Genomic DNA, 27,901 nt, shown 5'->3' on the forward strand with positions numbered 1-27,901 from the left:
GCCTGTATCATCTTAATGTAGGCAATCAGCTACCCATGATCTGAAGAAGTTTCTTCCTCAAACAGATCACTTCTTGTCTCCTTTGGTGTAATCATTATTGCAATCTTATTAAGTCTAATTGAGGGTAGATTTGGAAAAATAGGCATCTTTATTGTGTATGTGATGGTATATCTACAATATTTTTGGCTGATATGTGTGTTCCTTGACATGCTTAAAGCCCAGTTAAGGTTGTTCCAAATCAGGTGCAGATTAGCATGTTAACATTTGAGCATTATTCATTGCCTTTATGTGCCATCCATGTTCATTTTCCCTGATTCCCATGGATCACATATGATCAGAAAGAGTGGAAGGATATATTTTGGTTAGTCTCTACTCCCTGGATTTGTAATACAAGAAGATTGCATCACTGTAAATTTGTCATTTCATCAATTTTTTTCTTATTGACAAATAGTTAGTAGAAGATGTTATTTATTTTTTTTTAAATAAATGTAATGCTGGCCTTTTCAATACACAAATATAATATCTTTCTTTCATGATAAACTCCTTCCTCACCCCTTTCTGCTGCTGCAAAAGTCAGAGAAATTCTATGGTATTCTATATATTTCAACTTCTTTTAACTTATTCTCACTGAGACTGTGTATTTAAAAAATACAAATTACATCAAATGTCACTTTTATATCCGACTCTCCGAGACAGTTTGTCAGTGTGGGGAGGTATGACCATCCCTCAGATAGAAAAACAAAGAAAGAATAACTGAATTTTCATTGGGTGTTGTGGTATAGTATTATTAGTATATCTTCATGTATGTAAAGCAAGATGAGACAAAAAAGTTTTCACAAAATATTACTGTCCCATTCTTTCTGTTGTTCCAAATTGTGTGCAATCTATGGTAAGAGAGGGAGAGCAGTCTATCAGTACTTTAGCTTACATTCTTGTTCTAAGGCACTGTACGAAAACCTAATGTCATCTGGATATCGTAGCAGTCCTTAACATATAATTATGTGAGACCAACATTACTTGATCAAAGTAAAAGAGCAAGCTCTTATTTTATTTATAAGCCATCTGCCACAAACCATTATCATTTACTTAGGCCCTAAGTTACAGTTTCCATTTTAATAGTTCTATTAGTGTTTGGGTGGTTACTATGAAGATTACTCAATAAACATTGTCCAGAAAAAGCTAGATACTTTTAATGCATTATCCTCTGGAATGTCTATTAAACAATAACACTGAACCTTCTGACAGTTTTATTTCTGAGAATGTTATAACGTTATTATGCATCCCACCAGTAATTCTGCATTACTGAAAACTCCTGTGCAATGTAATGAGTCTTACCAAAAGCAGATGCAGCCAAATTAATAACAAGGACATCAATGCGCTATAGAAACCATACAGTGGAAGGGGTGGGATGGGGGGAAAAGAATGCAGAAAATAATTCTGTTTCACTTTTGCAACAAAAAGTAACTGAAAGAAGAGACAGTAATATAAAGATTTGAAAATGCAAATATAAAAAGTAGATTCACTGAAAAGATTATTACATCATACAGTGTATGCTGTTTAATGGAGTCTCTGGACAAATTGAATGTAACTTAATTATAGGATGAAGGGGTTCTAAAAAAATTTCTTAAACCCCTAAATTTTCTTCAATGTACTTCTGTAAATAGGTTTCTGCATGTCAAGTTTTCTGTGAGGCCACCCTGCAAGGATCCTTTTATCACCTGTTAAATGGATGCTATTCCTCTTAACTAACCACAAAGAAAGCTCAGTCTAAGGTTCAGTACACTTAATACAATGCTTACAAAGAAGGGAAGGCTTCAGATAAAACTCAGTGCTTAGCCGTAATGACCCTGGTAAATGTTAGTTTCCTGCAATAAAAATAATAGGTGAAATCTTGGCCTATTGAAGTCAATGGCAAAATTCCCATTTTAGCAGGTACAGTATTGCAACCAATAAATCTACTTGAACAAATTAAAAGAAGTGGGTGAAAGAAGGAAGAGGAATTAATGTAACAAAATACATTATTTCAGAGCTTGTTTTACTCTCCTTTCCTTGAGTGAATAGCTCCTGATACTCCTGAGATGTGCTCACAGAAACTATTGTTGCAGTGTACTGAACACCAATTATTTACAAAATACTATTTAAAATTTAATGAGCAATTTTGAAACAGGAAAATCAGCTCTGTTGTTACAATGAGTCAGTCCCTGATTCAACCAGAGACTGTTTTAGGGGTGAGTAACCAAGGGCAATTGCCTAAGACTGAATACCATGGGGAGTGTGTTAAACTACAATAATTAAAAGTACATGTTATCCAATATGCCTCAATCTATGCCTGTGTTCTTGCTGGTCAAAACCTGCTCAAGCTCCACACAGATGAAGCTGAGTAATGTGAGTAAAATAACAGTCAAGTTGGTTTGCCTTTTTATATTTATATCTCCATGTTTCTTTATATTTATGTGTGAAAATACCTAATTTCTGATTTCTGATGTGTAATAAGTGTAGCCATGATATTTTTGTATGGATTTTTCCAGGTATCCTTTACACACATGCACCACGTGGCCCATGTACAGCAAGGCAGTTTCAGAAAGATGTGGACTAAGAAATCAGGCACTGTACAGCCATACCACAGACATGCTATGGTCCTGTCTGGAAACAAAAGATGTTGGCTGGGAGGAAATGTATGTGTTGGTACCCCATCATGGCCAATACTGTGATTTGAGAGCCCTGTTTCATAAGAATGTGAGAGCTCTGACTCTTTCAGGTGTTCCAGTACCTGGACCAAAATATGGAGAAGGACAACCATCCAGTTTGTGGGGCCCCTTTGGAGGCATTATTTGCAACCAAAGGACAGTTTGGAAAAAAAAAAAAAAAAAAAAGACTGGTTAGAAAACAACAAGAATTCAAGGGTAGCTAAAAATACGTCATCCGATATGAAAGAAATAAACAAGCAAAATACTTCTGAACAGAAAAACATAGTGTCAAAATGTGATGGATCTGTAAAATCTTCATTAAACTAGCTTAATATCTTTAACATCTCACAGAAATAAACTAAAACAGAGCAGTAAACTTACATCGGTAGTGGAAAATACTGACATCCATTGCAGGCATTGTTTTGCAATACGTTTTTCCTTGGCTGTTAAATCTCATTTTAATACTTATCAGATTATTCAACAAGAATTTTTCCCCACCACTTAAAACACTCTGCAGGTTTCCAGCTCATAGTGGTTACCTAGCGATTCACGCAAATTTTTTTGTTGTCTGAAACTGTAGGGCATCTACTTTGGTTTTGACCATCATTGGTATTAAGTGCTTCTCCAAACTGGAGTAAACAAGCAAACAAACCAAACATCAACAAATGTCTTATGCAGAAAATATTTTACATTGTCACAGTGTTCTTACTTTGCAAAAATGTTTATAAAATCAGTAGGACTCGCACATAAATGATCAAATCTGTAATAAAGCTTTTGTCAGCTCAGCTCATGTGGCTCATCAGAACATCTAACAGTAGTCACCCTTAAGCACAGGTATTCTTATAGACAGGATGAAAGCAGACCTTCTCATTAATCACACTGTATATCTGAGTCTGCCTCCTTTCTTCAGTCTTTAAATAAACTCCATCTGTTTCTTACTATTTAGCTGTGCAGCTTACCTTTCATAATAAAGCACGCTTACTGCTGCAAAGCAGGTCCAATGTGATTAAAATTATTACAGTTGTTACTTAAGTCTGGAATCAGCTAACAATAAAACCCACGATCAGCCACAAAAGGAAACTGAGAACAAAATCTTCACTGCGTGTAAATTAGATGGATTCCAGCTGATTTCAGTGGAGGGTATTGAAAACAATGTTCTGGGCCACCTTCCTCTATGTTAATACTTTATGGAGCACATCAAGCAAGATACCAGAACATTGCTTGTATGAGAAAGGAAACAATCTCACCATATTGTAGACTAGTCCTGGGCTTCTGGTGTGCTGTGGCAGGGTGAGGACTTAGGTAGTTACAAGGGAATGACCCTGCCTATTTTAATTTAAACAAACTTAAACAAAAAGTTCCCCTCTCTCTGGGGTGCCCAGTTTATTTAGAAGTCCCTAATTCAGATTTTGTTCAACATACTGCAAATGCAAGCTAAACAGTATCAAGACAACAGAAGCAAAGAGGCAAAACAGCTTTCTATGTATTTTGGTCTTCCTTTTTTATTTCCATGACAGTGTCTCCATGCCTTTACAATTTTTTGGTCACAGCTAAACTAAGCTGCGTTTGTTACTGAGCTTGTAAAACTGTGTGAGGATTTAACCCAATTAAAAAAAATCATACTGCTGAATGACTGTGAGATAGGAACAATCCAGGGGAGGTAGGATATGGTAGGACCTCTTCCAGGAAGGACTCACATGTAAACTATGATGTACAACTAGGACCTGGCATTTCCCTGTGGTGTGCTTTGTTCTTTTAGGAGTTTATTTTGGAGCTGCTATGAGATCTCTACCACAAATGCTCACAACATGCTCTGCAACTTCAGCACAGGCGGAGGCAGGCAGGGCCTGCTCCAGCTCATGCCAGCAGGATATGATGCTTGGTAAAACACCGGGACTCTGTGACTGGAAGGGGCTACCCAGATAGTCAGGCCCCTACCCCAACAGTCACAGGGTCAACTGAGACTTGGGGTCCCCTTGAAAACGTTGACATTTCTCCTTTGGACAAGAATGCCAGCTATGCACCCTTATGTCACCAGAATGCCTAAACAGATAAAAATACCACAGTACAACCTTTTCTCTTTTACAGCTTGAGAACTACATTGTGGAAAACATGAAATCGGAGATGGTGCAGCTGCAGCAGAATGCAGTGCAAAACCACACCGCCACCATGCTCGAGATAGGGACCAGCCTCCTCACCCAGACAGCAGAGCAGACGAGAAAACTCACGGATGTTGAAACTCAGGTATGTTCCCAGAGTGGTTTTCTAAAAGCTGTTAATTGCAGAGAACTTTTCCCATCCTCTTCTTTTCCAATGCATCACCACACAAAACATTTCAACACAGGGCTCCAAGAACCATACACACTCTGTTTCTTGGTACCAACAACAGTGATGACTGACCCTTGTTGTGTGTCTTTCTTTTGATTTCTATTTGGTTAGTATATTTAGCTCTCTGTGTGTAAGGCAGGCAGGATTGTCCAGGAAACTAAATCAGCATTTGATTTCAAATAAAAAGCTCAGCTACCAACTGTGAATAACACAAGTGTCAAGCTAAATAACAAGTTTCAGGATAAAACAGAACCTTTGATCTCCATTGTTGTTTGATTGTTTTGCTATTAGTAGAAATTTTGGGTTTTTTTCTGCAAGATGTTTCCAGCTATTTGAAAAGTAGTGTATGTCTGCAGCTTTTACACTGAGAGGGACAACCATCAGCTTCTTTATAAAACACTGTGTATTTGATATTGCTGTAAAATTATATAGCATCACATGAATTTAAAAAGCCATCTCCATATGTTTCCTAACACTAAAATTATTATTGTGATTGAAGTGACAAGCATATCACTGTCACAACACAGAGTACAATTTCATACTGGGCTTACTGCAAACACATGTACTGCCTTTTACCTTTTGAATTTTTTTATCAAATTAAGATGCATATTTGTTTTCCTTATTTTTGTTGACTTCCTCTTGGTCTTCATAGCATGTGGTATATTACCAGCTGGACTGTACTTGCTGTTCATTTAGAACAGGAGAATTAAAGTATTGCATCTATTTGGTTTGTTCTAATACCATATGTACATCTTGAAAGATTGTATTTTGTGTTCTGATGTCCTTACATTTACAATATCATTACCAATTTTTTACATAATTGCATTACAGTACACTGAGAAACAACAGTAATTATAAAAAGCAGATACATTTACATGTGTTCCCTGCATCTTTTTTCTACATTTTGGTTAATAGATCAGCGTTCATTTACAAATGTGATCTCAAATGACTACAGTTTCTAAAGCATAGTATATTATGAAAATGTTGGGGAAAATCTTTAATTCAGTATCAACTGAATATCTAAATGGAAACATAAGAGGTGAAGACCTATCGGCTGTAGTATATGTTTAATAAAGAAAAAGGAGGTGTAGGAACTCATATTCCAGAAGACCTACCTAGATGTAAGTGTTGAGTACTCATTCACGGTTTCCTCCTTTAAGCAGGTAAGGGACAAAATGTGCACTGTCTCTGTTCTCACTTTTCCTTTGAGGAACCCCTTCACGGTAGAGGTATCACTGGCAATTGCATGAAGGAACAGATTACTTCCTCCTTCTATACCTATTGCTGAAGAATTTAAGGATGTTCAAGATATCAGTTGCAGTATTTGTTCTGACTTTCAGCTCAGTGTTGGTATTTCCTACCTCCCCTCTTTCAGCAGTATGAAAAAGTCCTGGTAGCCCCTGGCTCTAACATCAATCAGAAAAGAGTGGTGCAGGTGGCTCAAGAAAGTGAAAAGAGACTTCTCTTGGTAGTCATGGAGGTAGCCAGATGCATGGCAGAGGTGAAGGTCTGTAGGATACAAGGAGGAGAAAGACATGCCAGGATCTCATGCCTGTGATAAGAAATACTCATACCAGGCTAAGGAGGAGTCCGAATGACTGAAGATAGAGCCTCCACCTCCTTAAAATCTCACTGACCCATCCCAAAATCAGATCCATCCAAAATCCCACTGATTCCCTTTAGGCTTTCTTCTCTACCTGAAGCTCTATTGATGTTTCATAGTCTGCTCCACAGATGTATCCTCTTTGGTAATGTGTTGGTGCTTTCCTGCCTTTTACCACTTGCCCACCTTTGTAATACACCTTCAATTTCTGCCACGTCCTTCTGAAACTGTGGTGATGCTTCCTGGCACTTCCAAAAGTGTCCATCTCAAACAACAAAACAGCTGCATATTGATTTCCAATTTTTTCAACCTCTGTACCCTTAAAAAAAGGACAACTCAAGTTGCTCTGTAAACATCAACAGTTTCAAACAAAAATAAGGCACTGGATTGAGTTTGAGAGCCATTCTCTTTGCTTTATGTTCTGTAACAAATTCTTATCATGCATGCATGAGAAAATGTTACCATATAATCCTTTGTTGATACTGATAAATGTCCTTACAAAAAAGGTCTGATAGGTTCCATTAAAGAGGCATCATTTTCAGTTCCAGAAGTGACTGCATCTCAGTTGTTGTGTGCACATGCATCTATAAAAATTATTTACACACGCTCCTTCAGACACTGTGTAATGCATTATGATATTCCAACAAAATTAACTAACATTATTTAATATTATTGCTTTAATTCTTGAAAGCATTGTTATTTCAACTTCTGAAATATTTTTTGTTAGAATCTATTCTCTTTCATCTAGTCAAAAGGCTTCTTTCAGTCTGATATACTTAGTAAAACTTGTGCTCTTAATACAGACCACCACTACAATGAAAGACAATTGCATAAAACAATGCTTAGGATCACAGCCTTCATCTTAATCTGTGTAAAACTGCAAGTAGTGATAACATAAGCAGACATCAGACTTCTGCCAGTGGTGCAAAATAGAAACTCGGGAAAGCTACAGTAGGAGCTCTATTTACAAAACAGTGGATGCAACACTTTGGCCTCAGTCCAAGTACTCTTGCAGTCTTCTGGTTTAAGCTTTGTAGGAATGCAGGTTTGTGGCATGCCTCTTGTTCTTTCCACTGAAATGAAGTTTATTTGGCAGTCACCTTTCCCTTTTCTGCGGGCCTAGTATAATTCTACAGTAAACAGGGTGCTAGAATATCAGCTGGTACATATCAGTGTAGCTTGATTGAGTTCATTTGCACCAGCTGAGCAGCTGAGGTTAAAAAAGGGATTTAGAAACAATTTTTGACAAATCTTCAAATTGAAATGGTTGCATTATGTTGCTATAGCAAACATAACCAGACCAATATAAACATTAATTGTTTTAATTTATCTTTAAGGTGCTAAATCAAACATCCAGACTTGAAATTCAGTTACTGGAAAATTCACTGTCAACATACAAGCTAGAAAAACAGTTGCTACAGCAGACACACGAAATCCTAAAAATTCATGAGAAAAACAGGTAAGAATGAGTAGTTTGTCTATTATACTCTTTCTCCCTTTAAAGTGGTCTCTTTAGTTCTCCCACAAAGTGGTCTGTGCATGCTTTGTTCTAAATAACTGATGAAATGGAAGAAGTAAATATGTTAAGTGGAAAATATCAGTGATCTTTATGAAATGGCTAAAAGAACTAGGATGTGAACTTACACTGTGTTAGCTTCTGTATGATAAATGTAAGTTGATTTTTGTCACTTTCCATGTTCACTGTGAGTTTATATTGCAGTTTTCTTCATGACAACTTAGTCATATGATCAGTTTCTGCTACTGAAAAGCATAGGAGTAACTTATATGAGAACTTTCCAGTAGAAAAATATAAATTACAATATTATCAACAACCTTAAAGTGCATAAGAAACAGAAAAGCTTCAGTAGTTAATATTTCTAGTTTTAATGGATGCAAAGATTTAGCATGTAGAAGGATTTCTTTGTCTTTGGACTCAATAGTATATAGCATACTTGGAGCCATGCTCCATTTAAAGAATAAGTAAAGGGTAAACATTTGTATTTTATGTTGAAATTGAAGAAAAAACTATTTAGCAGCACATAACTTTTTAAGCAGTGAAGTGAGAGTCAACGAGATGTTCTAGTGTTGTCCCTTTTTGTGGTACACAAGGATTCGGTACTTGAAGTAATTGGATTTAGCAATCCAGTATCTCAGAGAATTTGTGGTGGGGTGGCCTTGTCCATCTGCCAGATGCCCACTCATTTGCTCTCTCACTCCACCTCATTAACAGGACAGAGGAAGAAAATATGACGAAAAAACTTGCAGTCGAGATAAAGATAGAGAGATCACTTAACGGTTACTGTCATACACAAAACAGCCTTATTTATTGCCAATTAATAACAGTGTAGGGTGGTGAGAAATAAAAACAAAACAAAAAAGACCTTTCCCCTCTACCACCCCTTCTTCCTTAGGATCAGCTTCACTCCTGATTCTTCTACCTCCTCCACCCACCAAGCAGTGCAGGGGTTGTGGTCAGTTCACAACACTTTGCTTCTCCTTCTTCCTCATGCTCTTTCCCTTCTCCAGCATGGATCTTTCCCATGGGCTGCAGTCCTTAAGGATAAGATTGCTCCATTATGGGCTCTCCATAGATGGCATCTTCCTCCTGGACACCCCCACCATGGGGTCCTCCATGGGAAATACCTCCTCCACCATGGTCGTTTCCCATGAGTTTCAGGGGAATCTCTGCTCCAGTGCCTCCTTCCCTCCCTCTTTTCTGACCCGAGTGTATTCAGCATTGTTTCTCTCACTTTTTTTCTTCACTCCTCACACTGTCACGGGGTGTTTTTATGGGATGTTTTCCCCAAAGTGCAACCATCTTGGCTGACAGGGTCAACAGTGGGTCCACTGGAGCTGGCTGGAAGCAGCCCTGGCCCCTCCTCACAGAGGCTGCCCCTGCAGCCCCCACTGCCAGCACCTGGGCACCTGCACTCAGTACAGTGGGTAAAGCCATTTTACTTCTTGGCTGCCCTTCTAGAGAACTAAGCTCATATTCTTGCCTCTGTAACACCAAGGTTTAAGCAGAGAGGACAGACAGTGCTTTCATTCCTCAGCTTCACTCTCAGCTCCCTTCTAGAAAGAACAACTGTGAGATAAATCTGACTAGGACTAAGATTTCTATTTCCTGTATCCACATTTGACACTGAAATAAGGCAAACAACTTTAAAAGTGGGGTAGTTACTGAACCTTCCTCTACAATCTTTAGAAGACTGTTTAGCAAAAAAGGCAGCACGAGTCTGGTCCTGCTGGTCAGGAATCGGCAACTGTGGTGGTTATACATAAGGAAGACTAACAACAGTGGGCATTGAGCTACTGGGTAAAGAGGGCAAAGAATCAGATAATGCTGAAAAATAGAAAATATTGTTACAAAGAAATGTGTTTTCTAAGTGTGTCTAGTTGCAAAGCTGGTCAAGTAATATACCATTATTCCTACTGGTGAGGAAACCAATTTAATATATTTAATCTAACAACTGTTTATAACCAGTAATTCCATCTGATGTTATTCTGGAGAAGTTGGATTACATTGGAAACTCTTGAACTCCACAGATTTCCCTTGACTAATTTGAAATATGAATAAATTAGTGTGGGATTAACTTTGACTTCAACCAGGTCAAAATTAAATATTCATCTAAGCTGTGTACATAGGCTCTCCCTGTAGTCTAAGGAGAGAGCAAGCATATGCAGGAGGCAGTTCATTCTAAATATTTAAAAACCCTATTTCAATTTGAGATTAATCCAAGCATTAGTTAAGTATATAAATACTTGTATTTTTATATGCTGCAATCTGGTTAGAAACGAAATTTTATTGGCTGCTCAAGAGACTGAGTCTTGTGTACCTGAAAATCTGAATTTATTTATTTATCTTAGCAATGTGTCAGGGTGTAAAGCCTTCATGTCAGTAAACAAGTAAATTTTACTTAAACTGACCTTTGACTTGGCTGACATTATGATGAAATGGTGAAATGGTCTGTGACATGACAAAATGGTCAAATGAAATCAATTAAGTGTGTGTCAAGTTCACTATGGGACAATCTTTGTGATCTCACCAGATACTAGATTTCTGGACATGCCAATGATTTTAGCTTGCTTAACTTTAAACGGTAGTTATAGATTACCTATCAGGCTATGTTCAGTAGTTATTTGCAGTTAAAATGTCTTCATCCTTGTGCATATCACTTTCACATCAAGAAGAGAGACAAGACTTTTTTTATCAAAGTTGCTTACATTGACTGTAAATTTTTTTGGAAAGGGGTTTCTTCTGCAGTAGGTGTATACCACAGTGGGAACGAGTGTAGGAATTATTAGGATTGCAGAAGTAATCAAAACAGATGGTGTATTGTGGGTGGATCATTTCTCCCTCTGTGCTAAAATTTCCTCTATATAAAATAAAAATAATGATCTTAATCACTTTCAAAGAACTGGATTTTGGATTAAAGTAATGCAAAATTTTATAGTAATAATAAGTGATCATTGATGTAGTACAGTAACTTGTATATTATCCTTAAATAAAATGAACACTGCATATCAACAGGGGACCAATGCATGTTCTTTAGACTAGAAATATATCTATTCTTGGCCTTTCTCTTTACTTCCTGCCTTTGCTGGGAAGAGTGGCCAATTTTTTTCTTTTTATCCCACTGAAGTGAAAGATATTCTATGGCATGAGCAGAGTCACATTTGCCCCAGAATCATGTTTCTATTGAGTGCTTTCATGCCATAAATAACTTAGTTTTGTGGGCTCCCACCCACTATAATGTAAATGGTGGTTTCTTCCATTACCATTTTTTCTCCCACAAGAGCTTTCTATAAACTATTTAGATTTATTCTTGAGAGATTTCCCTGCTTAAATGACTTCATGAGCCTCCATTTTTTTCCAGAGTGTACCAACTACATTTAACTTATTGTGCGCCATGTATTTCAATATGCAAATGTGAAAACAACTTTTTATTTACTTAAATGAAACAAATGAAAAATGTAATGGAATTCTGGATCTTGAGCAATAAATAGTGGAAGTGAAATTTAAATATAAATCCAACTTGAATTTGCAGACAATCAAACTAGATGATTAACTCATTCAGTACAACTGTTGTATTCTATGACATGTAAGGACTCTAGAATGATTCTCAAATTTCCATCTGATGGGGAAACACAGTATGTCTGAAAAGTTTTATTTACGGGTTTTGCATATACTAAAAAGATCAGCCTAGATTTTTCACTACACTTTTGTCATTTCAGTGGAATTTTCTTATCACTGGTATAAAAATACAGGCTTACTAGTGCTAAGTGACCAGTTACTTTACTGGCCTTGAGAAATACGCAGACACGTATTTTTTATATTTCCTTAAACTTGTCAGACAATATGAGACCACCAAAGTAAGTATGAATGGTCAGCACCTAACAATATAGGGAAAATTTCATTCATGTAAAAGCAAGTACAAATAAGCTGTTTCAATGAGAAAATACTGTTCTTGCATTCAAAAGTAAGCATTTAAATTCTCTACCTGTTTGTCTTCCCATACATACATAACACAAGAAAACCACAAGTATATGGCCAAAGAATTTTTTCTAGTCTGATGTTACTTTATTTATTGAATAGCTTAACAAATAAATGTTTTTATCATATTTTTAATAAATCCAGATTTTAAAAAATATTATTATAATGCAAAAGATGTCCGTCTCTAAGATCTTGTCTGTAGCCTGTTTTCACATGTCTAAACTGAGGCCTCTGAAAATAAAGATAAAAAAATCTCTTAAACCACTGTGGTCTGGAATGGATTAGTGAATAAACTACCTACCTTATAAGGCAGATTGTCTAAACCAGAATTTTCTTCCTCCCCAGAGAGCTTCCAGAGTATTTTCTATATGTTCTACTTCATCACCTTTCAAAATGACAACAGCTTTCACTGGAAGTATTTCTTTGACTTCTGTATGGACCTTCTACCCTCTCCAGCATTATCAGAGAGCTTTTTCTGAATCAGCTGGAAACAGCACAGTTGCACTGAGGCATCCCACTGGCTTATATCCTGTCAAAGTTAACACATCATTTGTTTGGTTGAAATTAGATTCCTAGCCTCAGCAAGATAAGTAGATTAGACGTTGAGACACAGCTAACCTTTAACAAAATTAAGTTTCTCTGAGTTGGGGGGTGGGGTGGTGTGTTTGTTTTTAGTTGAACTGTCTTCTAGATAATTACTCCAAAGAGTTATTGTCCAATGGATAATATTTGTATTTATCCACGTTAACAACAACATTTCACAACAGTTTCTTCACAATTTCATTCTGTTGCCTAAATGTCTGATTTTTTTCCCCAAATTGAAGACTACAATTATAAAAGAAGACATATATATGTGTGTGTGTGTGTTTATATACATGCATATATATATGATGCTTCTAGTGAATGGTGAATTATTTTTATTGTGAGTATCGCAGTTCCCATGACTGCTTCAGTTGTCTAGGTCAGGAATGTTTTCAAACGTACAGGGATTTCAAACATATAGGAAATGTATAGGAAGTTCAAATGTATACAAAACATACAGTAAACTCACTGTAAAAAAGAGCCCCTTATTACATCATGTCCATAACATGTCACCGGAAAGTGTTCTAAAAGAATGTTATATAACAATTTCAGTTAACCTTTTCAGATTATTGGATTAATTGCTATAGAGACAACCTTCTTTTTGTTTTCTTTAATATTTTATGTCAGCAATAGTCATTAATGAAAACCAGTAGAAATATTTTCATTTTAACTCTGTCTTTACAATGCCTCTTTAAAACATCGAGAAAGTATCTTTACCAAGCACTCAGCAAAGTTATTTATTCATGGTATTTGTCTATTATAAATTGTCTGATGTCACAAGGAAAAAGAGAGAACAGAGCAGTCTTGTAACTGTTAAAAAAAAAAAAAAATCTAAAATCTTTGTAATTGGTTTCAACCTGTTTCAAGATTTTTTTTATGAGGTGTCCAGCACTTTTTTTTTTTTTTTTTTTTTTTTTTTTAAAAAGAGCTATAATAAATATGAATGTAACAATACAAATGATATTTCTGGCCACATTGGAGTCAAAGACCATGAGACCATGAGAGCAGCTTTTCTCGTGCTGTTGAAGGATTTCTTCCTTTTGGAACAGGCCAGTGGAAATCCCCAATCTATGTGAAGTTTTTGCTTTTGTTCATTTGGAGCTTTGACCAAAGGTTTAAAATGCGATGTCTTGAATTTCTCCCAGGAATATAGGGAGCGGTTCTATCCTCAGGACTTATTCTCATCTATTGTAGATTTATGGATATAGAAAGATGATTACATAAATGCATTTGCATTCCCCAAAATGACTTAGTTTTGCAGTTTATAACAGAACTTTATATCTACATAGAAAACTGCAAAGGAATCATGTGCTGTGACACTCCCATCTTTCTAGCACATGTGCTTGACACTACTCATAAATATTAGGATGTATTATTACTAAAGCTGTAAAACATATGCTTGCTGTCTGTCTCCATAGATGCCAAACTGGGAAGCTCTAAACATTTTCAGCTTCTTCCTTCTTGCTTGACACTGCCAGTGTTTCTACAAATAAGACTATCATCACCATGGGATCCTCTACTAAGGTCTTAAGAAGGCTATGGTGGGAAACAAATAATGTAATACACAAATTTTGGCTGTCAAAGGTTCTTTTACATGAAATCATTCAGATATGAAAACCTTTTAGATGTGGACATCCAAAGAGGATGTTGTGGAATTAGGGAAATGCCCTGTACTGGACTAGGATATGGGCAAAGATAAAGGGAACTTTTTTTTGTGTTCACTTACCTTTTAACTATAAAGAAATGTTCTGACTTCCAGAATGACATCTCTTACCTTGATAATGAACAATATTTTTGATGGACTGTAAGATGTCAGGCTGGGATGTGGCCACACTTAACATCCATTTTATCACGGAATGCCCAGAGCCCACCTTGTTCCCAAGTGCATTGATATAGCTTGTGGTGTAGCAAAAAAATTAAAATCTAGTGTCAAAATGAGCATTTTAATAATTTCTGTGGAAAAAGTGGACAGAACTGATAAAATTCGAATAGAACTTTTTTTAACAATATTTTATGACTAAAACCAGTTCCATCAGAACATTTTCAATCACTTCTGCCTTTCTAAACTAATTAGTCTGACCTTCTCCATAACAAAGCTCAGACTTCCACAGAAATATTCTCAAAAAAAATATATATGAGTCTAGACTATAAAGGCATCATGTTTAATGTTAGAGTTCAAGTGATGAAAAAAATCAGCTAGAGATCTGATAAGGTGTTAAAATAATTTATCATCTTTGGCTTCAAAATCTGTACTTGGTTTCAGATTGAAAGTTTCTATCATCTGATTCCAGTCCACTGAATCTTATTATGCTTTTGTTACTAATTAATGAGCCTTTTAGAATGAGATATGTTCTCCTTTGAGTTTGAGACCTCATGAAAAAGTGTTTTCCCTTCCCGTCTTCTCTTTTTCTTCCCCTTTACCTGGATCCTTCTGGTTTTCACAGAACTAGATATGTTGATATCACAAAGCCTATTTTCTTCAGTATCTTTGTAAGTTCCACATTTATAGCACTTCAGAAGAAGAGATTTGGTGTTTGGTTTCTTTTAGTTAAAAAATAAAAAAAAAAAAAAAAAAAGGTTTTATATTACTCTAGCTTGTACAGCAAATCCAGGGCCTGAATTTAATCTTTGCATTGTTATGATTTGTAACAGCTCCTATTAAGTCTCTGTGATATCTAGTAGAAACAACTCCATATGGATTTTATTACATTCTTCAGTTAGGTTAAATGACCTGAAATTATGCAGGCATTTTGCCACTGATCTATTATCCAGAAGTAAAAACAAAGGTGTGGAGAGACTGCAAATAAATAAAACCTAAGACTGAACAGGAAGCAGTTTGTTGGCAAGTTTGTAACCACCAGTTGGTTTGTGGGCATGAGCAACACCTCTTTTGGCATATACAGTTAGAATTACTGCACAGAAAGTAACACGGGGCTTGAATTAATTTCTTTATCTAATATTAATACATTATTTCTGCTAAACACTCACTACAGCATCAAAGCTGTGGCCCGAAAAACTTCTTGTTCACTGTTGACAGATATTAGCTGTCCTTTATATCTACAACTCTCCTCTTCTAGATATAACCTGATATGCCTTTGATCTTTGTAAATTGTACACTTAACTCAGGACAGAGAGGGTACTAGAAAAATAATATTAATCATAATAAAGTCTTTCCATACATGTGTAAAATTATTTATAAAAATTGATGTAAGCAGGTCACGTAGTATGATGCACAACAGTTTTCTGTCTGAGGAGCCTTTTGTGGAACCAGAAAAGGGAAGGGAGGAATATATCTGGACTCAAGGAAAACAAGAGAATCCTATCTTAAAATACAAATTTCTGATTTATCTTTTGGGGAAATAGTACTATTCTTAATGTAAAAGCATATACCACTCATCTGGTGCACAAGTTCTTTCCCAGCTTCGCTGACCACATCAAATGATCAAACCCTTTTAATACGGGTTCCATATCCCTTGATAGTACCTTATAGCTCCTAATGCTTATCTTCCATTCAGTGGCAAGGACCTTCACAAACTCTTCCTTAGTTTACCGCTGACTTTTGTCTCATATATTGACACGTCCATACTACCAATGATGTCCTCTTCAATGCCCTGCTCTTCTCCTTCCTTTGCCTACCTTAGGCTTTTCTGCCTGAACTTCTACGTAGAAATGTGTTACTGGCCCTGTGCTCGTGTACTTGGATGGGTATAACAGCTAGATATGTACTCCTGTGGATTTTAAGCACTACAGCATGCAAATATCACAACTTTGAGATCAGTTATGTTTGGCTGTTTGATAGACAAAATCAGTGGGTGGGCTGAATTAGTAGATATGATATTTTTAAAATAAATTATTTATGTACTGAATTCTATGGTGAAAAATAAAATAGTTATGTTTTTATTAATAAGTTGGCATGAAATAATATCTACTAATTTTTTTATTTCATTTTAGTTTACTTGAGCACAGAATTTTAGAAATGGAAGAAAGGCATAAAGAGGAACTGGACAGTTTGAAGGAGGAAAAAGAGAACCTACAGAGCTTGGTCACAAGACAAAGCTACATAATCCAAGAACTAGAGAAGCAGTTAAACAAGGCAACAAGCAATAACAGTGTACTGCAGAAACAGCAGCTTGAATTGATGGATACAGTTCACACTCTAATCACCCTCTGTTCCAAGGAAGGAGGTAAGAAAATAGCATTTTCAAATATTAGAAGTACTAGGAAATTTCTTCTGAAGTAAGTCCTCAATTTTTGAAAAGGCAGAACTTCACGATCTAATTCCAAGAAAGAAAAATACATTATAACTGAGGACTAAAAGCTGATGAGAACCCACACTTCAAATAAGGTTCAGACAGTGCTGAGCTGACCTTTGTGCTAACAACCATATTTGATTTTTTGAATTGAATGTCACTGAGATGTTCTACCTTGACCATAGTTGTTGTAGGCCACAATTCCACTGACTTCACATTAGCAATACTGATTGTTCCTCTGAGGTCTGTCTTCTTCCTCTGTGAGTACTCCAACCAAACATGGATGTTAACTTTCTAGATGCCTATATCTAATTTACCCTAGATATCCTTTACAATCAATGGAGAGAACAGGGTACTAAATGAAGGAAAGTAACCCAGAATATTATACATATATATGGGTTATAATGTTGTTTAACTTGGTTGTATGTACTTATGGTGTTGTAGACATCCAAAAGATGAATCTCTTCCCTTGAATGAGATTTTATTTATAATAAGGGATCATTTTTCTATCTTCTGCCTTGCTGGATTTTGTTTGTTTCTGGGTGCATTATGCACACTACAAACACAGAAGATAGAAATAACATCCTTTGAAAAAAGGGGTTGACAGAGATTCTGGGACAATTCTCTTATCTGCCTTTCTTAGTAAACAGATTTCTTACAGAGACTGACAAAGAATCAAAATCCTACCTGAATTTCTCAAATGTTAACAACACTGCAGAATGTCTCTGGTAAGAAATTCCTTTCATCAGAACTGCTCAGGGAGATGGTTGAATGGAAACCACTGTAAAGAATGAAAATGGGACACTGGAAAGAACAAATTTGTAACTACAAAAAACAAGGCAGAATCATACAGAATAGAGGAAAGGTTAAATGTAAGGGAGAATATAAATAAAAAGACATATGCTAAGAATAGCACACTAAAAGAGAATTAACAGTTGTGCCTGGAATAGCATGCAGAGGGTTAAAAATACTGGGGAATAGAAAGTTGAGAAAATAAAATAATATCCCTCTGGGAAGAAACCATCAAAACCCTCTGAGAAAAGGTACAGGGTAAACTTAGAGAGGAACTGTAGATGCACAAGTTGTGCTAGTCATTCAGTGGAAGCATGGATGAAAGAGGTCTATGTGAGGTTAAGTACCAGCAGTCCAAAGAGCCCAGCATATTTGCTCATTGTATTTCTAGAGTGCTAAGTGCAATAAATTATCTAAAATCCAAAAGAGAAAAAAAAAAAAAAAGAAACCTGAAACAACAACACCAACCCCCCAATCAAAACCTTGTCACCTGCATCGTTACTCAATACTCTTGTTTAAGAGGCAGAAGACATATTAGACCATTCAAACTATTCAGCTCAAGGCAGTGTGGGTTTGCTCTCTACTCTATATTCCCATGCAACTTGTGTGGCTTAAATCTAAACTGTTCCAATGACGAGGATTACATCTCTTCCTTTGGAAGTGTTGCATGCTTAGGCCCATGTTGATAGACTTTTTTTTTTTAATTTTTTTTTTCCCTCTCATGTTCATTCTAAATATTCCCTTCTGCTTATTCTGTTATATATTTCTCGAGCATTTTGAATTAAATAACATCTTTCATAGTAGGCTGTTCTCATATCAGGAGAGAAACAATGTGATGCAATACAAATCTTTTATTATGTTTTATGGACTTTTGGCAAAGAAACCTGGCAAAGCTGTGTTCAGAGTGTTCTAATAGAGCTCAGGAGTACTTTAAAATTAATATCAAAATGAAAGAAATATTATTCTCATACAGAGATATATTGCAAGTTCTTTGTAAGGTTAGAAAGTTTTTTCTCACAATTTTGAATTTTATTCAAATAAAAAAACCCCAAACCAACATTTTTCCTAAACTCAGTTTTCTCAGCTGCTTCTTATAAAAACTTTGAAAGAGGATTACAGAAGTGGATGTTTCAAATTGGGCTCTTGGGTACAAATTCAGGTGCCTGAAAACCTGAATTTTCAACAGTTTTTTTTATTTCTGAGGAACAATGGAAGCAAAAGACGCTCAGCACAGTTAAATGCCTAAATAAAATTTTAATACCCTAACTCAAACCCTTGATTTTGGATTCCATTACCCACAGGAGCTACTCTAAATTCACACAAAAATATGAAGTTTAGATAGTCTTACACGGATCTTTATGCGTGTGTTAATGTTCAAAACATAAAATATCCTGTGAGAACTGGTGTTTATTGATAGAGAATAACAAAATGTGATATATGAATCTATGACACCCCTTCTGTCATATTTTGATAAATCTCAGTCATCTAATTTCATAAGGGACATAGTAGAAATGGAAATATTCCAGAAAAGAATAGGACAATGGAAATAATTAGAGACGGGGAACGATTTCCATATGAGGGAGAGAGCTGTAACATAGGGAACTATTAGATGGGAAAGAAGGTATGTGGGATGCTCTTATGGAAGTATATAAAATAACTAAAGGTAGGGAGAAAAGGAAGAGCCAGTAACACTGAGCGATATTTTCCACTGATAAAAGATAGTGCTTGATTAAGTGAAGGTAGATTGATAAAAATTTTTGAATTATTAGAAAGCTGAAGACCTAGCAAAGAATGGGTCCCCTAAAAACATCAGGCTTTGAACTAGGGACATTCATCTTTGAAAATACTATCATATTTTGAGAATGGCTTTAAGTACCTTTGTTGGATTTTCAACCATAAATTAAAAAATCTAAATCTATGCATTTTATATTACATGTATGCATATATATATTAAAAAAAACTATTATCCATATTAAGAAACCTAAAAATCTCCATCAAGATGAGTCAGACAGGAAAATTTTCTTCTTGCGTGAGTCATAGTACTCAGGATTTTCCAATTTGTGAAACTGAAGTTAGTATTTTTAAAACTATTTTTAATAAAATAATAATAATAATACAGCTAAACAACTTCATTTGAAACCAAGATGGTAATAACCATTACTTTTTGATTACAAAACATGAGATGAATTTCCTCCAGTAATGATATAAACATATCAGAAGATTTATTTTTAGATTAATTCAAAAAAGTTGGGAAACTTTCAGAAGTTTGCCTCGTAGGAGCCTGTGAATAATATAGCTGAACAGTGTAGAGATACAGGGCTGACCAGAAACTTTTTCATACTCTGAGAACTCATACTCTTTTTTTATACTCTGAGAAGCTTAGCTAACTACTCCCTGGTACTGGATGACAACCCTAAGAAATCTGCTTTCGCACTTCCACAGTGGCTAGACAAACTTTAGGAGAATTTCTGAAGGATATAAAGGCAAATGAGGAAGAGAGAAAAAAGTAAAAGCCACACCAAGGATACATTTTTAAAATATAGATGGATGTAAATGCAAAATCCAGATCCCACTTTCCCTGTCAGTTTTGGTATAGACCAGTTTTGGGATGGGGGCCACCTGTAAAACTTGGAATTGTTTGTGAGTTTGGTTTCCAAAATACCACCCACCTCTGTCCCAGAGAGAGTGATTCTAGGATTTCAGTTGCATGTAATCCTTAAAATAGACACTCTAGTAGGTCACAAAACCTACAGAGATTGACATATATGCAGGATACCACGGGGACTCTCATGTCTCCATTTTGGCCTGTGTCTATGGCTAAATAGATTTGTAACAAAGTCGATGCATTTTTTTAGTCAAGGGCACCAATCTTGCCAGCGGCTGCCAATAAATCTCTACAATAGAATTTCTAAACCAGCAGCATTTTCAGACACTAGCCTTCCAAATGGTGAAAATTTGAAATAACTTTTAAAAGATTAAGTAATTGCCAAATTCAAATCTAGATAAGTGCCTAAAACTTTATTTTTCCCCAACAAAAGTTGGGGAAGTACAAACATTGAAGTGAAAGCTTAATTAATCACTATAGAGATATTACATGACTATCTCCAAGACTCTAGAAGTCCTTCATCTGTAGTAGATGAGTTGGACAGAGATCACATTATTCTTTGCAAGAGTCGAAAGATTTTGTGTTTATGATTTTCTTTAATCTGTTCATTCTCATACTAATTTGAGTATTGTCTGAGGATGGATAAAGCATATGGCATATCACTGTTACTATCCAACAATAAATCTTTAACACAGAAAATAGTTTAGTGACAGACTTTCTAAGTTTGCACATCAGAAAAATTACTTATGAAAAGGATATATACTGCTATGTAGAGTCACACAAATATCACTGAAAAAAAAACCCCAAACAAGGAATACACTACAAATTATGTTAAACAATAGGCAACATCGTCATCAAAGTGCGTGCATGTTCAAACCAAGGAATTTAGAAATAGTATTGATCCAGTGGGAAATTATGTTTCAAGCCAAACATCACAAAATGTGCCCAGTCAAAAGTCACATATCTTTTCAAATACATTGTCTTTTTATTCCAGTATAAGAAAATTGATCTGGAGTGTCTATTGTGTTAGCCTTAATTTGTGTAAATCCAAGTACTCCTACCCACAGGATAAGGGAATGTAAAAATTCAATGGGAAAGAATATTCAACCTTAAACTTATTTTCATTTTCCTGTTTTTTATGTTGTCCATCAGACTGCATAATAATATACCTTGTTAAAATGTTTGATCTAAACCAATACACTTCAGAGAACTAATGGAGCAGTAGAGAAAGTTTTGTCATAAATGTCTGGTTTTGTGACCTCCCAGCAGGAAAGGAATGAAGCATTAGCTTCCTTTTGAATGCTGCAAGAAGCTAAGCTTAATTCTCAAAATAATACACATATATGCTAAGAATTTACCTCCCAGAAGTGCCTGAATGTAAGTAAATAACGTGGTTAGTGGGTCTGGCATTTCTGAAAAGGTACAAATCTCCTGGTTTATGGGTAGTTGTCATTTTTTAGAAAATTATGCATGAAAAGTAAATATGTCCAAAAATTTATTTGAATGGAATTCATGCTTTTAAAAGGCGTAGCAATTATTTTATTTAAAACATTAAACAGTAAATAGTCTATTCCACTTCTTAGACTATAGTTGTTATTATGTTAAAATTTATGCTGAAGTGAAGAAAATGAGAATAGAATGAAAACATCAAAGAAATGACCTGAAGGTTACATGCACAGGGGAAACACCATTGACATAAGTAGAATTGTCCCAGCAGTGATACTGGTCTACTTCATTAGAAAGACTTCGAAAGACTTCAAAGACACCTTATATAATACAAGCTAGTATTAAAAAAAAAAAAAAAAGCCCCAGTGTGAATCCCAGGATAAAATAACAGATTCAGGTATTCTGAAAGGCAATTTTAAATCTTAATGTTTGGACTGTGTTCAGCAAGACAATTTTTCTGTATTATGTTGATTCAGTCATATATTGGAATACAATAATGAGGATATTTAAATAGATTTTAGACAGCAGTGTAGAAGAGTAAGACTGTATGATAGGGTTCTTGGTCACTTTTCTTCTGTGCACAGAAAGAATATTATTTGTACACAACTGAGATATATTTTGAGGTGACAGCATGTTTGGTTTGGTACCATTTCTCTAACAGTATCTTTACATTCCTTAAGTACTTGCCTCCTCTTTGTACCTCATTCTTGACATTGCTAAGGGTTTTTTCAGTGTGATAAGTCATAACTAGTGAGGTAGAAACCTAGAGCATGGCATATCAGTCACTTTATTTTAATTCTGAAACACAGAATCAAGCAAAATGAGCTAGCAAAAATCTAGAAGTTTCTGACCAACTTTGGCTGCAAGTGGTAGGTCTGAGCTGGATCAGGAGTGTGACTGTTTATAAGAAAAGAGTAAAGTGCAAGATTTTTTCCTTATATCTGAAATTGCATTTTTATTACAGCGTGTTATAACATACTGCGATGTAATAACAAGTGACGCTTTCTTCTATGAATTCCAATATTTTATTAAGGTTGATTTTCTTAATATTAATTAGGAATTAATTAAGAAACACACACTTGACAAATTTAGAGTGATCACAGCAGAGCTTTAAACAGAACCTTATTTAATGCACTGAAGCCATCTGGTGTTCTACACTTACCTTATTTTGTCATGAAGTCCTGCTTTAGTCCCCAAAGATGTCAAAGCAAATAGCTTCAGCTCAGGTTGACAGTATGTGTGTTGAAGAATACAGAAAACATCCATTTGCTCAGTTTCTCTCTACTTCCTCCTGCTTTAGAGATTTTATGAGAACTTTCATTTTTTTAAGACATCTTAAAGCAATAACAGAAATAACCTTGGTTTAAGAAGAGATCAGCAGAATGCTATCAGAAAATGTTCACCTGCAATTCACAAAGCTCATTGTTATAAAGAAGCATTCCACTTTTTGATGTGCCTTTCTTTACATTTTGAAAGCTGGGGAAATATTGAATCTTAATTTTGCACTTAGTGTCATAGAAGAGGGGTCCCCTTACCCTTACTGTAGCTGAATCTGATTGAACGCATGGACCCACTGAGGTACAGAGCTGGAGGCCATGTTGTCTTTGTACAGTTGTGTAGATGTTAATTACACACACACACATCAGCACCAGCTTTATTTTATGTTTCTTGTTTTTTTTCTGTTCAGGTGCAATAGATTTCCTGTTTACTTTGGAGACTTTCTGTATGGATATGCATTTTACAGAGATGCTCAGAAAGCTCCAGTAAGAGTTTTTGGGGGTCAGACTCACCTGACTCACCTAACATTTACACTGTAGATATGGAGTCCTGGTCTGGACTTCTTTAGAGTCAACAAAGTCACTTTCCTCAACTGAGTTGTCTCAGTATGAGCTGAATTGTATATGCAAGTACCTTTTTTCTCCATATTATTTGTTAAAGGGTGATGATATTAGTGCTGCTATTTATATGATCAGTATCTATATTGGGACAGATTAATTTTATATTCTTATTTTCTAAAACTAACTAAATAACAATATTAATTCCAAATCATCATGATTTAAAAATAAAAATACTTTCTTACCTTGCTCAGGCAACTATCCATTAATTTCCAAGTTATGCTATGTAATAAGATGCAACAAAATGTAGGATCAAGCCAGGATGTGGTTTAATAGAGATTCAGTACTGAAATAAGTCAATTTGAATGTGAAGCATTTGAAATTTTTGTCAGTGAGAAAATATTTAAATTCTTCAGAACAGAATTGGGTATTCCCATATTTTATCCCTATTAATTTTTTGATGGTCACAACAGGATGTCAATGTTTATTAGTACTGAAAAATTAATACATTAAGTACATATTTTTATATTTAAATTCCTGATTGTTACTATTGGAATTAACTATCCACCCTCATTTCTACAGTATATCTCAGTGTCAAATCCCTCTTCACTCTGCTTTGTGAAAATTCACACCAAAGATATGATGAGGGACATCAGCATATATAAACCAGCCAGGAAGGTTGTTGGTGTCGCCCAAATAGCTTGTTAGTGAAAAATTTCTTTGTATGCATACCATTCTTCAGCTGGAAACACTAAATGCACATTAGGGTGCCTGTGTGGAAAAATATAAATCAATTAAAGAAATATGGACACTGGAAATATTAAACAAAGCCACTGGCTTAATCTGTCTTGTAGCAGTTCTTGAAAGACTTCTTTAGTTCTCATCCTAGTGAATGGCTGATTACTCACAAAATTGCTGTCTCAAGCAGAAAGTCTTAGGGAACTATATTGCAGCTGGATAATTAAGTGTCTTTATCTCTTTGTAAATGGGCCATAAGGCATTCTATTTCAGCTCACTAATGAGGACCATTTTATGGTATTCCTAAGTGATGTCTTTCAAATGCACAGTGAATTGAAGCATTATTGTTGTTACCAGTCACTAAGGCTGGATTTATTGGGAAACAAACTTGATAACTGTTGATAATTTATTAGGTAGTAAATAATTATGCCCTGGAGAGGATGAAAGCTCACTGTGTTAACGTTTTCCAAGACTGAGTCAATTCCTGCAGCACTACAGGAGGGAAATTCTGCTTTAAATTATTTATTTAATTGCTTGAGGTTTATTTAATAGCTCAAGTGCTCTTGAATGCAATGGTTCGCTTTTTTTACCTCATACTTTTAGAGGGTGTGTGGGAGGAAAAAGTAATCTGTTAGCTGTTAAAACATTTCTGTAAATGCTAATGTGAGGCATCTAATTGGCTACACCTTTTTTTCTGTCCTCCCCACCTAAGAAATATGAATCTGAAATTCTTGTAGGTAATGAACGTTAATGTTCCTAAGGAATCTGAGAGTATACTACTTCCTAGGCTGGTAGAATCATTGTAGCCCTACTAACTGCATTTCAGCATGGCCTCATAGTTATACTGGATTGTATTTAAGACAGGTTTGCACATCCGTTTTGGCCTCCCATATGCAGTAAGAGCCTCGCGTGCAGCCATGAAGGGCTAGGGGTTAATGGCAAAGGGGCTATTTTTGCTTTTGTCATTGATCCTGGGAAAAAATATCCTTCCACTTCTCCATCTAGTTTAGCAATTGGAGGGTCACAAGATGTATCATTGAGCTTCTCCAGTGGAATGATAAACCTGTATAACAAACAAAGAAACAAACCAACAAATCAACAAAGCAAATAAAACCCCCATGCCTTCCTCCCCCGTTGTCCTCCTACACCAAACCAAAACACTTTCTGCCAGATCTCCTATTAACTTACTCGTTCTGTGGCTATGAGGCAGTCTACAATCAACAGAAATTTCAGGAACAGCACTGGTCCTCTAAGTGACACCCTGCCATTGCACTGGGTTTTGGGTTATTACTAAGTGATCTCTTAGACATTAAAAATATGTGTGTATATATATATATTTACTTATACTGTCATAAACTCTAAACATTTAAATGAAGGCCAGCATTTTCAATTCTAATCATTCAGCAGATAAGTGTGCCTGGGGTGAGGAAGGAATTCTAGAGTTCTGGTTTCTCAAACCTTCTAAAATACCTGTGAAAGTTCAAGGTAAGCTCCCAAAGAAATCTTGAATGAAAGACACAGTAAGTGCTACTTGCCTATCAATGATCAAAATTAAAATAGTATTTTATAAATTATTAAAAAAAAAACTGAAAGAAAATCAGAAAAAAATGTACCACAGTACAATTCATGATGTACTCAAATACTGTATAAAGTATTGGACCCTGAGTCTGGGGGGGGGGGGGGGGGGGGGAAGATGGAAAAAGCTACAGACAGATGATCAAAGATGTGAAATAACATCCATTAAGTATTTCAGAGATACTTCAGGGAGTGTAAAAGGTAGTAGAAGAATGCAGTAGAAATCATATATGGCTTGTAGAGCGTGGATGGAGAATTACTGACACTTTCAGCTAAGAATGAAGGGTCACCATCTGAAATACACTGTTCAAAAGCCAGCAATGGAAGATTGTTTTTCATGTGGTACCTTTATGGAGTTCCTTGGTATGGGACACTGAATAATTAAAATTCATGTGGCTTCAAAAAAATAACTGGAGAAATTAATGGAGGAAAATTCTTTCGAAAACTATTAGATATGCAGATATTATATCTAACAGAGGAAGAACCTATGCTGTAAATTCCTGGATATGCTTGCCTGCTCTTATTCTGTTTTCCAGTTATCTGCTTTGGACATCTGTTCCAACTAAAGACTGTTTTGGGACAGGTGTTAGCCCATCCCTTGAAAACCTTAGGGTTTTCCTGGGCAGGAGAAGGCCTAAAAGAAAAAGAAAATAAGGAGAATATAAATAATTATGAGGGTGTAAGCAAAGAAGAAAACAGAAGATCAGTGAGGGTTAAAAGATCGAGTCTGGTGAGGAAGATCCATGACAGATGCTGGAGATGGGACACTGGAGAGGCTGGAGTGGCAATGTAGCCTGGTATAACCACTCTCTTAACTTCATTTGGGATTAATGGGAGTCTTGACAATAAAGTTTTATAAACTAGAATCTGCAAATGTCTACTATATAAACTTGATTATTGAATAATAGTTCCCAGAACACAAATGTTTTATTCTAGTATGTCAAAATGAACTTTTTTTTTCCCCAATTTGCCTTTCGCCAGCTCTTTTTGTCAGATTCAGAGCAATCCCACAAAGAAATATTACTCTGAAAAGCATTTTGGTGAATGTATACTTTTCTAGAAAGAAAATATATGTCCAAGCTCCAGACCTAAACATTCTCTCACCTTCCTAATAAACAGATGTGATTACGCAATCATGTACAATAATGACTTATCTGAGAGGACTGCCGGACTCTAAGACATTCAGAAGCAGCTTTCATATTATTATCATCTCCACTCTTTTTTTTTTTTAAAAAAATGATGATCTTCAGCATTTGTGGAGACAAAAATAAAACATAGTGTTAATACAGAAGGAAATAAAGTTGATGCCGGAGAAAGTTTTGAATCAGGTGTTGGTAGTTTGTCTTCATAATAATTTAGAATTGGGTACTAAGTGCATATAAATTAACATTTAAAATTTTTACTTAACTAGCTAGTTGCACAAAAACTTCCCGATGTTTTATCAGTAATAAGTAACTGCAATATTTTTTCAATTTTATACATGTCAATGTATTGTAATTTTCTAATTCTTTTTCACGTTGGCTATATTGGTTGACAGTGGTAACTTTAATAATCCAGAAATACTTTTTGGAAAGGAAAAACTCATTGTATTATGTACCTGAACAAACTACAATCTAGAAAATGCCCTTTTAAAGTCCGTTTTTGCAGGGACGCAAATGTGCGCTTCTATGACTACCGTTTTAGTTTGTAGGCAACACTGTGTTTATCTGGAAAGCATATCTGACTTGAAGTCAGCCTCCAGGTTTATGCCTTTCCCTGTGATTTGTCTAACTTTTGCAGCACAACTGCGTTGTCACAAGGTTATCTTGTTGCAGGGAATAGTTGTCACAGCCAGCTATTGGGTTTCAGTTTAATGTTTGCTCTCAAGTGGAGGTTGGTATATGCAAGACTAGACCACTTGAAAAACAGACTATACCTCTGGCTGTAAGTCAGCAAAAACTGAGTGGCTGTAACTCTTTGCATATTT

The 27,901-nt window shown here is 35.6% G+C and overlaps 1 protein-coding gene across 5 annotated transcripts in view; it reads left to right on the top strand.

The window, feature by feature from the left end:
* Positions 1 to 27,901, top strand: part of ANGPT1 (angiopoietin 1) — a 166,308-nt gene that overhangs the window by 74,325 nt on the left and 64,082 nt on the right. For 3 of the 5 annotated variants that reach the window (XM_074897617.1, XM_074897613.1, XM_074897616.1), the window contains exons 2-4: positions 4,776 to 4,931; positions 7,956 to 8,077; positions 16,646 to 16,878. In XM_074897617.1, the coding sequence (XP_074753718.1) occupies positions 4,776 to 4,931; positions 7,956 to 8,077; positions 16,646 to 16,878 (511 nt within the window). Of the gene's footprint in view, positions 1 to 4,775; positions 4,932 to 7,955; positions 8,078 to 16,645; positions 16,890 to 27,901 lie in introns of all 5 variants that reach the window. The other 2 variants (XM_074897615.1, XM_074897618.1) reach the window with 2 other exon arrangements.

Source organism: Athene noctua, chromosome 2 (assembly GCF_965140245.1).
Source record: "Athene noctua chromosome 2, bAthNoc1.hap1.1, whole genome shotgun sequence".
NCBI lineage: Eukaryota > Metazoa > Chordata > Aves > Strigiformes > Strigidae > Athene > Athene noctua.